This window comes from Theobroma cacao, chromosome 6 (genome assembly GCF_000208745.1).
Source record: "Theobroma cacao cultivar B97-61/B2 chromosome 6, Criollo_cocoa_genome_V2, whole genome shotgun sequence".
NCBI lineage: Eukaryota > Viridiplantae > Streptophyta > Magnoliopsida > Malvales > Malvaceae > Theobroma > Theobroma cacao.
This window is the reverse complement of record NC_030855.1, coordinates 6,378,467-6,392,271: the sequence shown is the minus strand read 5'-3', so window position 1 is coordinate 6,392,271 and position 13,805 is coordinate 6,378,467. Positions and strand designations below refer to the sequence as shown.

Genomic DNA, 13,805 nt, shown 5'->3' with positions numbered 1-13,805 from the left:
TAATAAGAAGTTATCAAACCATTTGGTAATTGTAGTGGGTTCATACATGCTTCATATGACAAGTTTGTTTTACATGTTTTATACGTTTATTTGTTGGATATATAGTTAAATTGTAAAAAAGTTTATTTAATAATTTTTCATAATTTTATATTATCCATATCATAATCCGTGTTACTCATTTTTTCTTTATATATATAACTGCTTTTTTTTATAAGAAAATAAAATTATTATTTACATGATTCTGCTTTTCACATCCTTTGTGAAATCTTTGGATCCTCAAAAGTGGGAGATTATATGGAGACAGCGATGCCATCAAAGTGGGTGGCCCCAATGTGGTGGATGGTAGGAGATTGGAGACATATCTCGAGGCCAAATGTTGTAAAAGGTAATTCTGGAGCATTTTTCATTTATTTTTTAAAGATACTAATAAAGTTTATATAACTATCACTTAATTATTTATCACAAGTAATTATAAATATAGAGCAAGCACAACATATAAGACAACAACTTATTTCATGCATTTATCATGTAAAAGCTTTAATTTGAAGTACATCACAGATATTGTGAATGCCATTCAGATTATTAAATTTATTTTCAAGATATATAGCTTTCATGAACTAGGAGAATGCATGGAGCAAGCTTGAGTTATAGTTGCAGTAGCCTGCTTCATATTCACCCCAGCATTGCACATATTAGCAAAAGCTCCACTATACTTCATGTCGTACCTAGATGTGGATCCACAGTAATTTTTGAAAGCATTAACCTGCAAAAGCAAAGAGTAAAACAAGCAGAGGGTAATCCTTAAAACATGTGAATTATGGTAATTAGTATAGCTAGTGCTTGGGTTGGGATTTTTGTTAGTATATCCTTGAACTACTTACAAGCATTTTGAAGCAATTCCAATCATGAACGAGAGGTTGTCCAGCAGATTGAACAGACTTGAGCATCTCTGAGACATTCTGATGCCCAAAAAGAATTGCTATAATCTGATTTATACTTCGATCAATGTGCTTCCTATGGGAAAGTTCATCAAGCAACCTTTTGTGGGCTTCAGCCTTTTCTGCAGATTCTTCAGGAGCTCTATGAAACTACAATATCGATTCAAACAAAATTAAAAATTAATGAACATATGTATGTATATTGTCTAATCTTGGAATTTGCTCAAAAGGGTTAAGTCCCCAAACCTTATGCCAGAGATGAAGGAGGCTGGCATCACGTTGGCTAACAACTTTTGAAGACATTGGTGAATTCATGGGGTGAGCAGTAGCAGTAGGCTTATAATTATCATTTGCTGGATTTGTACCCATATAAGAGAAGAGAACATCCTTTTCAAGTGTCGCATTTCCATATTGCATGACATGAGAACTAACATCCAGATTATCCACTGCTGTCCTCCTCCTAACCTGAAAATGCAATGACAAAATTCATGTTAATTAATTATTTGATGATGTGTTAATATAGTATTGAACACCTACCACTTGATATTGCTGCTCCAGAGTTTCATTGCGTAAATCATGAATGTCACTGTTTATGTTAAACCAAAAGGAAAGAGGAAAATTGAAAATTCAATCAGTATGACTATATTAATTGGAAAATATCATTTATAATGCCTGTCTTTATATCATATAGAAAAAAAAAAAAATTAAGAGTTTTTAATTAAATTAAAACAATAGTGAACCTGTCCTCCATCCAAGAAATACTGAATAAGTCTCCCAAACATGTATCAAATTCTGAAGGGGAACTGGGATAACCTTCAGGGCAATATGTTCCCCAACTATTCTCCACTGCATTTGCTGCTGTGATTGCATATATGTTTAAATTGTTTGGAAGAATCCCTTCAAACATACTTCCAGACTCGCATGCTTCAACATACAAAACCTGAAATATGTTCATCACAAAATAAATAAATAAATAAATAAAATATCTAAAAAGGGCTATTAATATATTGCCAAAAAATAATAAATTTACCATGCTTTTGTAACTCTTAGCTTCATGCTTCTTCTTCAGCGCATTTATGAGATCTTTGGCAGAAAGGTCATCACCAGATGGCATTCCTGTTAATGTATAAAGTCATAAACAGAGAATTATTAAGAGTTTTCATTAAGCTAAATATAATTAAAAGCTCAGTGAGAACCATGTTTACCCTTCAAAAAGGAAGATCAGCCAAAAGGTTAACTGTACTTAATTAGTTGATAATGTTATTGGGGGTACTAACCAAGTAATCCAGGGCTGCCATGATCGGTATAATATATGAAAATACGATCATTTGGACCGCTCTCTACGACTTTTCCACTTCCACCGGTAAGACCAGTTTTGTTCCCAAGAATAACAGCGAAGAAGTTGTTCATGTTGACATCTTGCCCTGTGTAATCCTATCAAAAAAAGACCAAGTATATCTATATATATATATATATAAAACCTATAATTCCATGCAAAAAAGAGAAAGCACATTCGACTAAATTACCTTGGGAACTCCTTTATAAACATCTTCTCCATTGGGTTTATTGATGATGACACCGGGTCTCGGATTGTATACACTGAATGCTATATCATCGTACATGAAAACAACAATGTTGTCATCTTCCAATCCACCGTTCCTTAAAATTTGGTATGCATGACACACATCAGCCTGCCAAGTATAGTTTTTCATTACTAATTAATATGAACTCCTTAGTATAGGAATGAATAGAATAGAGCTTATGATACGCCTTTCAAAAAAAAGAATAGAGCTTATGATACGTGAAATAATGTTAAGCTTTACCTGATGCCTGTAGTTCCCATAACCACGGGAACCAGCAATCAGAATAGCCCATCTTTTGCCCTCCATGCCATTCACGTTGGGATGCACATTGTCCTCATGATTAAACTCTGAAAACCTTGATACTACGTTGTATGAATTTGCATTGAGTCGTTCACTTTCAACAGCAAAAATCGATAGGAAAAGAAAAAGAAACAAGCGCAAGCAGCAAGGAATCATTTTGCTCTCGACCTGTAAAACTAATTCATTGCTATTTAAAATTAGTCAATGTAAGCCACCAAGGCATAAGCAAGAGGAACAAAATAAAATTACATCTTAAGTGTTATCGTAAGTATATTAGCTATCACAGTATATCCATACCTTGTTTAAATTTTTGGACTATATATTGCCTTTCTTTAAATTTTTTGAAAACAGGTTTACCCCTCTCCTAATAGGGTAAGGAAAACTTTACCCTCAAATTGTCATAATCTTATATATTAAAAAACTAAAAGTTTTAATTTAATAAAGAAATAAATTTAGGTTAATTAAAAATTAAATTAAGTTCAACTAAAAAAACTTAAAAATTGAATAACTTAATTTAATTAAAACAATTTCAAAAATTAAAAATTAAAAATATACAAAATTTAGCTTCAAGGGTATTTTAAAAAATTTATCATATTATCAAGATTATTTCTTAGAATATTTCCACTGAACCAAACACTATAATCAAATATACTTAATAATATATTGACTTCACCAAACAATGAAATAACATAATACATCTAGATGTTTGTACATATTTAATTCCCTAGGTGAATACTCAGAAATCCTATTATCATGATAATATTTCAAAACCCCGAACCAAACGATGTCTTTTTGTTTTCATCGACTATTATGAGATGATATGTATAATATTACATATTGGTTAGGGTGTCTATAAAAGAAACTATATATAAAAAACTCAAATTGTAGTAAATAAATTTAAGGAAACAAGGAAAAGAGATGGTGGATTTCTTTTTGTTGCCCAAACTGTAGTAGGAAGATTTAAAGAAACAGTGTAAAGAGGAGATTTATTTTTGTTTAGAAACCAAATTCTTGTACATACATGTTAAGCCTATTCATGTGTGCACATACATTATCTTCTCTCTTTTCATTTTAGCAACTTTTTCCTTTCTTCATGAGACCTGTTTATCACCTTCAAATTGTATGTACAAGAGTTGAACAATGGTATATTTCTTTCTTTTTTTATTCAATTGTTATGCTAATTTATAACATGGAGAATCAATCAAAATGAAAATCATATACAAAAAAGAAGGATAACATGAACTTAAAATTAAGCAAATAAACAGAAACATTAAGTAAAGGGAAAATTTGGAATCTCACCTCCTGATGAATTGGTGGATGCTGAAACAGGGTTACTTGTTGGCAATGGTGTGGTCCTTTCTTTGGAACCCAATTTTATAGTACAAAGTTGAGGCCATGATTAGAAACGGATGGTTTAGTTGAAAACCTTTGGGTATGGGCCTGACTCGTGGATGAATGAAATGGTAACGTTCAATACCATTGCTTTGTTTGGGGAATCAAGTCCTTTTTAGTCAACTTTGAAACTTCCGTCATTTCGATTCTTTCTGTGCCTCTTTTGACCAGTCAGTTAAGCTTACAAGTTTGTACCTCTTCTCCCTCCTTCGCTTCTTTGATAAACACTTGTGAAAATTATCATGCTAAAAACATTTTGCTTTGACCAATTAATCTTCCTTTTTTGTTGTTTGACTAATGATAAATTAATGAAATTACAATAAGTATAATTAACGATTAATGACTTTAACAGTTAGAACTTTAGATTTTAATTTGGACATTTTAAGAGTTCGAATATTAAAATGAAAGAGGGTGAGTTTTTATAGAATAAGAGAGAGTCTAAGCTCAATGGATTTTTTTTTTATTTTGGTATAATGATTGAAAAAGTTCTCAAATTATGTAAGAAAATTTAAATAAGTTTTCATTCTTTTATTGTATTTAATTAAGTTCTAATATTTTTATTTTGAGTTTAATAAGGCTTTATGATTAATGATTCATCAATTGTTATTATAATAAAAATATCGTTTGTTATTTTATACTCATATGACGTTGACGTAGAGAGTCAAAATCGCACATGATCATTTCATCATATTAATATATCATGTCATAATAAAAAAGATGAGAGGTACTACTATTCACTTATAATTGACTAACAAAATTGGATTTGATTGTAATATCATACGATAGCTTTCAACATCTAAACATTTGCATGCAAGACCATGTAAATACTGAAAAGGTAACATGATAGCCCATCGACACCATAGACGAGCACCAACAAAAGATCCACATATAGCATCATCTTCTCTGCTGCTCTTATCACCCCATCCTCCTCCTCTTATATATGTTGACCTCTTTTTGAGTTTTTCTGCCTTTAATTAATTGAAGGCGTCGAGAACTTCTTAGCCTTCTGGAACTGGCCCTCAGATGAACTGAAACTTCACTAGTCTTCAACTTTACATGATGGTGATGAGGGTGATTGCTGTGCAGTCTATGCCTATCTCTTTCCGTGTTCTTCCTTTTCGAGAAACTTAGGTGGTGGTGGTGATGATGATAATTATCTGAATAATCATTATCACTGCTTGAACTAATCCCTACTTCAATGTCTTGAAAACGACGACGACGGTGGTAGCGATTTACACGTTTTGTGTTCTTAAGCTTGTGCCACAAGAAACAGGTAGCATCTTCTAATGCAAACCAGTATGTTTCACAACCTGCCCAGCATATCTTGCAAAGGCTTCTTATGATGCATTGGCATATCCCCAACTTGAGTAATAGGTACAGGAACATCAAAACTGTGACAAAACAGAAAATATGAAGAAGAAAAAGAAATTGTTAGGTTATCGTGAATCCAATGAAGGTTTAAAGAGTAAGAAGAAAAGATCTTAGCAGTTTAGAAGATGTTGTTTGGTCCTATTTCGAATACACAAAATCCATGCGCAAGAATTCCAAGAAAGTTTATTTGGAAATTTTTTTGTAGATTTATAAGTAAAACATTGTGTTCAGAACAGATTACTTATGAAACAAAGGCCCAAAATCATCAATAGCTTCACCAGATTGGAGACACATAGATGCTCAATAAAGCAAATTGCATCCCATGGCCCTGAACAAATGCCCCTGCAAAGCAAGGAATTGGATATCAACACCAAACAAACTACAAGAAATAACCATATTTTCGATATCCATATGTGGTCACCATCCATGGCTATTGTGCCTGATGGCCAAACACAAATCGAAATGTTTCCTTCCACATGAAGTAAGCAAAAGTCATCAATTATCATTCGGAAAATGCTATTGGTAATTGAAGAAATGCTTATACATTTCAATTGAATCAGTTATGCAGCATAAATGAAAAGTGAGGGCCTTCATGTTGAGCTGAGAGTCAGGCCATAACCGGGGCCCAGTTTGTAAAAGCAAGATGGTTATGAAGTATAAGTCTAAAGCAAATTAAATTGTGAACTTGAGATAGAAAAGATGGAAAGATGGTGTTAACAAAATCATTTACTTGTTGCTCACCTAAACTATATCAGGGAATCTTTGTCAGAGCACATGGTTGTGAATACAGAAATGTTTTTTCACCTTAAAACAAGCACTTAGTCGAAATGGATGAATCTCTAAGGTGGTTGGAGCCCAATAAGATCATGTTCTATATATCCTTGTGGAAAAGTGGCTAAAGTCCTCTCTGCGTTGTGTTTATACCTGAGTGATTAATTAAGTCATAGCTTAAAGGAGTAAAAAAAAAATGGTAGAATCTGAAGGCTGCATAAAGGAGAAAATAGTTTCACCGAACGACAGCAATTTTGGCACCTTGTCATTTAAGCAGTTGATGGAAGGCAGACATGACGGAGCATACTGATTTTGCTATAAAAAAGGCAGAGTATGAATTATGTATGAAGAGCTGTTCTCTTAAGCTATAATCCCATGCCTACTAGTTCAAGTGGTCAACATTGGTTTTGCAAGTAACACGGACTATGAGTTTTTTCCTCCTCTGGGATAGATTTAATTGACCCTTACACATCTTGAATCATTGTAGATACTGGAAGACACAAAAGGAACAATCCAAGGCAATCAACAAATATAACAAAATCCTAGGAAAAGGTCTGACCAACATTGGACAGAAATGAGAAAATCGAAAAGAAAAGCACTTTTCAGATCAGTGGGTCTACTATTATGGAAAATCAATCTCGAATGCAGCTACATACTAACATGAGTAAATCTTTGCAATAGGAAAGAGGACTCCTGCGAACACATACCAGACAAATTGCTGGATACAGAGAAAAACAACTATATTCCTTTATCTAAACTTTTACCACTCAGACATGATTGGCAGGATAATAGTTATTACATGCAAATCTTTTTTGAGAATGTACATTTAGCTTATCCAGGCATAGAGAAGTTTCTTAACCAATCTGGAGTTCAACTTCATGGCAAGGCTATATCATGACTGCGAAAGGGTTATCCTACCATTAACTAAGTTACATAAAGATGACATATACTACCATGTTTTTCTTAATGCTTTCATCACTGTACAATAATCTCAAGTGTAGATTTATTGGAAAAGTGCAATGCAGATGAATGATAGAATAAAGATAATATATGTCCATAGTTCCCACTCATTTGGTTCCCTAATTAAAATATTGAACAGAAACTAGCAAGTGATCATAAGACTTTAATTGAAAAGAAAGCACAATAATTATAAATTGCTTACTCGCATGATCCACCAAAAACGCTCTTCAATGGAGCTGCTAACACGTTTCCAAGTACGCCTCCAATCCCATTTGCAGCTTTACTCACAACTGTCCCCATTACTATCTGTTCCACAATCACATTCCATTCAAAAGGCCCACTTCAGTTTTCCTGTTACAAGCACCATCCCCACACTCACAAAAGAAATTGAAAAAAAAAAAAGAAAAGAAGGAAAATTGAAGATATTTAAAAAGAAAAACGAAATTGCCCAAAGAGATATTAAATAAGAAAGGAAAACAATGGCAACAGTGTATCTACAATATGTGCATATGTAAGAGAGGATTGCCCAGCCAGGGTGGAAATATAAGCATTTATAAGCGCACGTGTATCTATAATATATGACATGCAAGCGAAACATCTGGGAATTCAGTCCCCTAGTCGTCCTTTGATGTTTGAAGCATGCATTCAGCCTTTACATATGTTTATTCTTTTCTGTATACGAGTATAGTGATGGAAAAAGAAGAAAAGAAATACTGCAACTCAAACGCAAAATGGAAAAGGGATTAAAGAAGAGAATGAATATACATGTATATATATATATAAAGGAAACGGTGTCCTTACTTGAGATCATGGGATTAAGTGAAAGCAAAAGAAAGTAGGAGAAAGAGAGATGGGGAGGGAAGGAGAGACGGTTTACAGTAATCAGTCAGTTAAAACGGGAAGTTTATTTCAATAACCCATTTAGCTGTGCAAACATATCTATACTATCTTTTTATATATTAAAATTGACTTCAAATTGGGACTGTTCGAATTCATGTTTAAGTGTCATTTTACTCTAATTTTATTATTAATACTGTTAATTTTTTATAATATTTGGTTTAATCCTTTGCTAAGACTTTTGTTTTTTCTATTATGGTTTTGTACAAAATTAATTGTCTCAAGGTCAGTTTTAGATTTTTTACGTAATTAAATTTATTCTTGAATCATTTGATTTTCAATATTTTAAATTCTTATTTTATTTGCTTAACTATTGTTATTTGTTCTCTGTGGTAAGTAGCAAAACAAAGAAACAAGGGTTGCTACTATTGTCAAAATTGTTTTCTTTAACTTATGTTTTCAAATATACTATTGTTCACTATTTACAAATAATTGTAAGCAATATACAATACTAATTGTAACTCACCCATGAGACTGCCTTTAATTTTTTCGTAGAAAATCTGTTCTAAACTGACACTAAAAATACACAAAATTTCATATATATATATTGCAACACTCAAGTTCATATATTTCAACAATATATTTGCATGTAGCCTCCAAACTTCCACTTATGTTATGCAAATTTCCTGCACTGTTCTTATAAATAAGCTTCCCTTTAATACTCCGAACAATGCTCACAGAATAATTTTGAAAAATACTAACAAAATAGCAGTCTCCTAACCCAACGCATAAGAAGTATATTAGTGTGTATATATATATATATATATATATATTGGAGTTCAATAAAACTAGAAATTCACACACTTAACGTCAAGCTGAATTCTACTCTAAGGTTATAAAAATTGACCATAGTGTAAGGTCATTAAATAAGAATCGTTAGATATATTAAGATAAATATCAGTTGTTGATATGTAAAACTTATTAATTTAAAGTATTGGTTATTTAATTTAATATTTTTAAAAAATTAACTTTAAAAATGAAATGCTAAAGTGAGTCATTGGAGGAGTTTCCCCACTGGAAACTTCCCTCTTGTTGTGATTCGGTTTCTCTCTTCAATTGAATCGATTACGTTGCTCTTCTCTCTCGGCTGGATTTTCCTTGGAGAATGCTTGCTTTATGCATTATCGACTTCAAGTTTTCTCCAAGTTCTTGTGTTTTTGGAACTGCACTTTTAAGTTACCGTGTTTTCTGCAAAATTGATTTCAAGTTTTCGATGAGGGTTGGCTGAGGTAAAGAACACTGGCTTTATCTGTTAATTATGTATATTAAATGCATATTTTCTTGAGTCACTGATATGGGTTGGTTTTTTGTTGTTAGTCGTAATGTTTGAGTCCAAAAACCTAAACGGCGAAAAAGACGAATCGTCACTAATTATTTTCATTTAAGTGTGATTAGTCACTTAATTAAATCTTTTTTTTAATAATATTTTAGTTTTAATTAAAAATAATAGATTATGATCTATGAAATAAATTTAGATTTAGCTGTACGGTTATGTATACATAAGGTATTAACATTTCATAATGCCCATTCAAAAAAAAAATAGTATCGATTAATCATTTGTTATCCTATTTTTAATCTTAATAAATAAGTATTAATTTCATATTTAATTTTGTTTAGCTTAATTATTTTTTATTTTTTTTTATTATTATTTTTTAATCTTAATAAACATTTCTCGAATTTTCTCAGCACTTTTGAAAAAAACTAAGAGAGTTCTCCCACCTTAAGAACATTCAAGAAAATCACCTAAAGAAATTTCATTGCTGGAATTGAATGATTTATTAAAAATGTTTGGGTTAAATCTTTTTCTATTTCTTATTTATCTATTTTTATTATTATATATATTTTATTTTAGTTTTTATATTATTTTATATATTTTGTTTGATAATTACTTTACTATTATGTTTTATAAATAAAAATCTTTCCCCTAAAACTTTTGGTCCCACAATTATTTTATTTTGAAAATTTTAAGAAAATTATCAATTGTAACTTCCCTAAAAAAATTCCTTTTATAAAATATTTGTTCTAAATAATTATAATTTTTTAATTTAATTAGTTAATTTTTTTTACAATTTTTATTATTCTTAATTAACATTTTCTTGAAATAATTTCATAGTCTTAAATATGTACATAATAAATAAATAAATAATGAAATAAAGGAATGATTAAAATTTTATCTTTCATATTTTTATTATTCATAGCATTTTCTGAAACAATTTTCCAAGTTTAAATATGTGCATGAAAGAAAGAAAAATAAATAAATAAAAATTGAAAATAGAAATATAAAAAATGAATAAAAATTCAAATTAAATAGCTAAAAAAAATCTCATGTGAGAGTTGCATAAGTGATCATTTGCTTAACTTATGTGTGGAATCTTATGCTTTGTGTTAGAATCGTTAAGCTCCAAGGTAAACCTCAAGAGAGGGTGAATTGAGTATTTTGAAATATCTTTGAAACTCATTTTTCACAAGTCAAGAGCTATGCTAAGCTAAGAGCCTTTAAAACCAAGCAGCAAGATATTTGAAAGTCCTTAGTTGAAAAACTTTGAGATGATATGCAAGTAAGAACATAAGTGACAAATTAAAACAAACACAAAGGACACAAGAGATTTATACAAATTTGACCTTGATGCTTACTTCCTCTCCCTTGGCTCATCAAGGAATTTGTAATCCACTAATTCAAGTGCTTTTTAACGCTGAAGTATAACCTATATGTAATACCCTAAAAAATATCCTACTTAATTAATTATATAAAAAGTTATAATCTATATTAAATAAATAAATAAATATAATATAAGTTCAACTTTTTATAATTGCAATTATGACTTTGGGTTTGTTAATAAAATAGAGAATAAAATAAGGGTCTTTAAGTAAATAAAGAAGTTTAATTAATATCAATTTTATTTATCACGTTTAAGTTAGTGGGGTTAAGGTCAGTTTATTTTATCTGACAACAACTCACTAAATCACGTTAAAAAAAAAAATAATGGAGGTCAGTTTACTTCATCAAACTTAAACGATAGGCAGAAGAGCTTAACACTAGGGAAGAAGAGAGACAAAGAAAACGGAAAAAGCCTTCAAGGGATTGCTGATTAAGGTATGTTTAGGGTTGTATTTTCATAATTTGGACACAAAAGCCCTAAATTATTCGTATTTTCTTAACTTTTATTTAAACCCGGTACTCTTTTGATAACTTTTCGGTGGCATGATGGGTACCAATGGAAAGGTCTTGAAAAGATATTTCCAATGGTTTTTGTAGCATCTCGTTTGGTTTTGTGGTTTGGAAGATGCGAATTTTTAAATTTAATCGGGAACATGGTTTTCAACAATTTTAACAATCCAACTTTGGGTCACCGGAACTCCATATTCCGGTAACATTTTTGGTTGTTTCTTTGAGGGCTTTTGTAATATGAAATGTGATGTTTAAGTTGGCATCAATGGTTCAATTAGGGCTTCCTGTGTTAAAAGAATGAAAACTTCAAAGTAGGCTCGTTGATAGTGGAACCCAGAAATCTGGATATTTCTGTGATAATTTCTAGAATTTTGGCTTTTAAAACTTGAAAATTTTATGTTCTTTTTAATCAAAAAAATTTTTGGTGTTGTACTATAATATGAATACTTCAAATTGGTGTTGATTTTATCACTGAAAATAATTTGGGTTAAGAGTTATAAGTGATCGAAGTAAGCCAGATGGTCATAAAAATCTGAAATTTCAGAATTTATAAAAATTCGTTTTTGATTATTTTAAAAATTATTCTTGATTTATATTCAACCTATTTTGCTATAAACTTCAGAAAATTAAGCAATTTAAATTTTAGTGAATTTTTGTATAATAAATATTTATCTGATAAATTATTTTTAAATTAACATATCTTGAGAAATTTTATTAAAAATATTCAAATTAAATTTTGATTTGTATTTAAAGCAGATTCACCCAATCTTATATTGTTACTAATTTTGTACTATAATCTATGAGTTTCTAAATTCTGAATGTTTTATGTATTTATAAATTATTAAAAGAATTAAATTAATTTTTGGTCAGCGAAAGAGGTGCTACACCTTAAATGTCTTAAAATGACCAGTAGAAAGTTATGATTCCTTTTGATAAGATTGCACTGTTGGTTTCTAATTTCGAGTACTTTGAATCAATAGGCTTCAAGAGGTTTCTGATTCTTTATCCTTTGAGTTTGGCTTAGCGAATCAGGTAAGTAGCTAATATCCCTTCGGTATTTTCACGCCCTAAAAATTAGCCTCAATCTGAATTTGTACATAAGATATAATATATTATCTTATGATTTATTAAAATCAGGTTGAACATGCAAAATGTATATGTATATGAGTTTATATGTTGGATTTAGAATGTGGTTTATGCAAAAAGTGATTTCTGATTTTGAAATTTGTTCATGACTTTAAATAATGTATGCATATATGTTTTTGCGAATATAAACATAAATATTTAGTCTGAAACGAATATGCTTTTGAGGTGTATGAGATATGCTTGAGAAATTTGATATACTGTTTTATAAACTTTGGGTAATCTAAAAATATATATATTTTTGTTTTGTCTCATAGTATGACTATGCTCTGACCCTGCCAATGGGGGTTAAATATTGGCCATGTCAACATGTATTTTGTGATTAGAGATTGATCTCCCAACCGCACCACCGGTTACAGAATAGTGGTATTTGTGATATCTATTCAATGTAGTCAATGGTTGCTTTTGATATGCTTCTGACTCGTGCTAGTGGGGTTAATTATGGTTCTATTTTTGACCTATGCCACAGGGGTTAAATGTGGTCGTAGCATGTTACAGGAGACCATTAAAATTTAAATATTTGTGAAATATGTTTGTTCAATTATCTGAAAGTAGATTTTTTTTGAATATATGATTCTGAATGAGATTACCCAAAATTCTGTTTTGATACTTATATATGTATTAATAAGTTTGACCTAAATATTTTTAAGCATGCTTAATCCGGCTGAAGGGATGTCAGTTACTTGCTGAGTGGTTGTACTAATTCTTATAATCCTTATCATTTTTACAGATTTCAACACGTATTCATGTGTGGGGATTAGACTTATTCGATAAGAGCTTGGTTAGCAAGATTTGTACATGCCTTTTGATATTTATAAGTTTTGATGTACGTATTCGATTTTTAGTTTGTAAAGAGATGATAACCAGATGAGAAATTTATACCTTTTGGAGGATTATATATATTGTACTATTTGGAGATTTGAGGTTTAGTAAAGTCTACAATTTAAAGAGATTTTGGAGTTATTACATTTAGATTAGTAAGATGTGGTTGCCTTATATGCTTATGGGATTCATCTCATGAGTATGTGGCGTCTGTTTGGTTTAAAACCTTGGGTTTGGGGCGTGACACAATACAATGGTGCATTTTCACAAGCTGAAGCGCAACCCTTACGCTTGCTTTTTCAAGGCTTAAGAAAACCCTATACACTTGCTTTTTTAAGGATCAAGTAGAACCTTTCTACTTTTTCACAAGCTTAAGTATAACCTCTCAACATTACCTTTTCAAGGGTTAAGGTATAACCACTTCAAGACACTCCACCTTTTCAAGGGTAAGGTATAACC

At 30.8% G+C, this 13,805-nt stretch overlaps 2 protein-coding genes across 2 annotated transcripts; both read right to left on the bottom strand.

Annotated features, from left to right (window-relative positions):
• LOC18595565 (vacuolar-processing enzyme delta-isozyme) lies at positions 379–3,002 on the bottom strand. Its single transcript, XM_018123108.1, has 9 exons — positions 2,762–3,002; positions 2,465–2,629; positions 2,216–2,372; positions 1,969–2,054; positions 1,679–1,878; positions 1,476–1,524; positions 1,185–1,403; positions 882–1,088; positions 379–763 (listed from the first exon to the last, which is right to left on the bottom strand). Exons 1-9 carry the CDS (start codon positions 2,975–2,977, stop codon positions 611–613), a joined length of 1,452 nt encoding a protein of 483 aa, XP_017978597.1. The 5' UTR covers positions 2,978–3,002; the 3' UTR covers positions 379–610.
• Positions 5,067–7,615, bottom strand: LOC18595564. Its single transcript, XM_007023574.2, has 3 exons — positions 7,518–7,615; positions 5,826–5,926; positions 5,067–5,604 (listed from the first exon to the last, which is right to left on the bottom strand). The coding sequence occupies exons 1-3, from the start codon at positions 7,613–7,615 to the stop codon at positions 5,129–5,131; spliced, it is 675 nt and encodes a 224-aa protein (XP_007023636.2). The 3' UTR covers positions 5,067–5,128.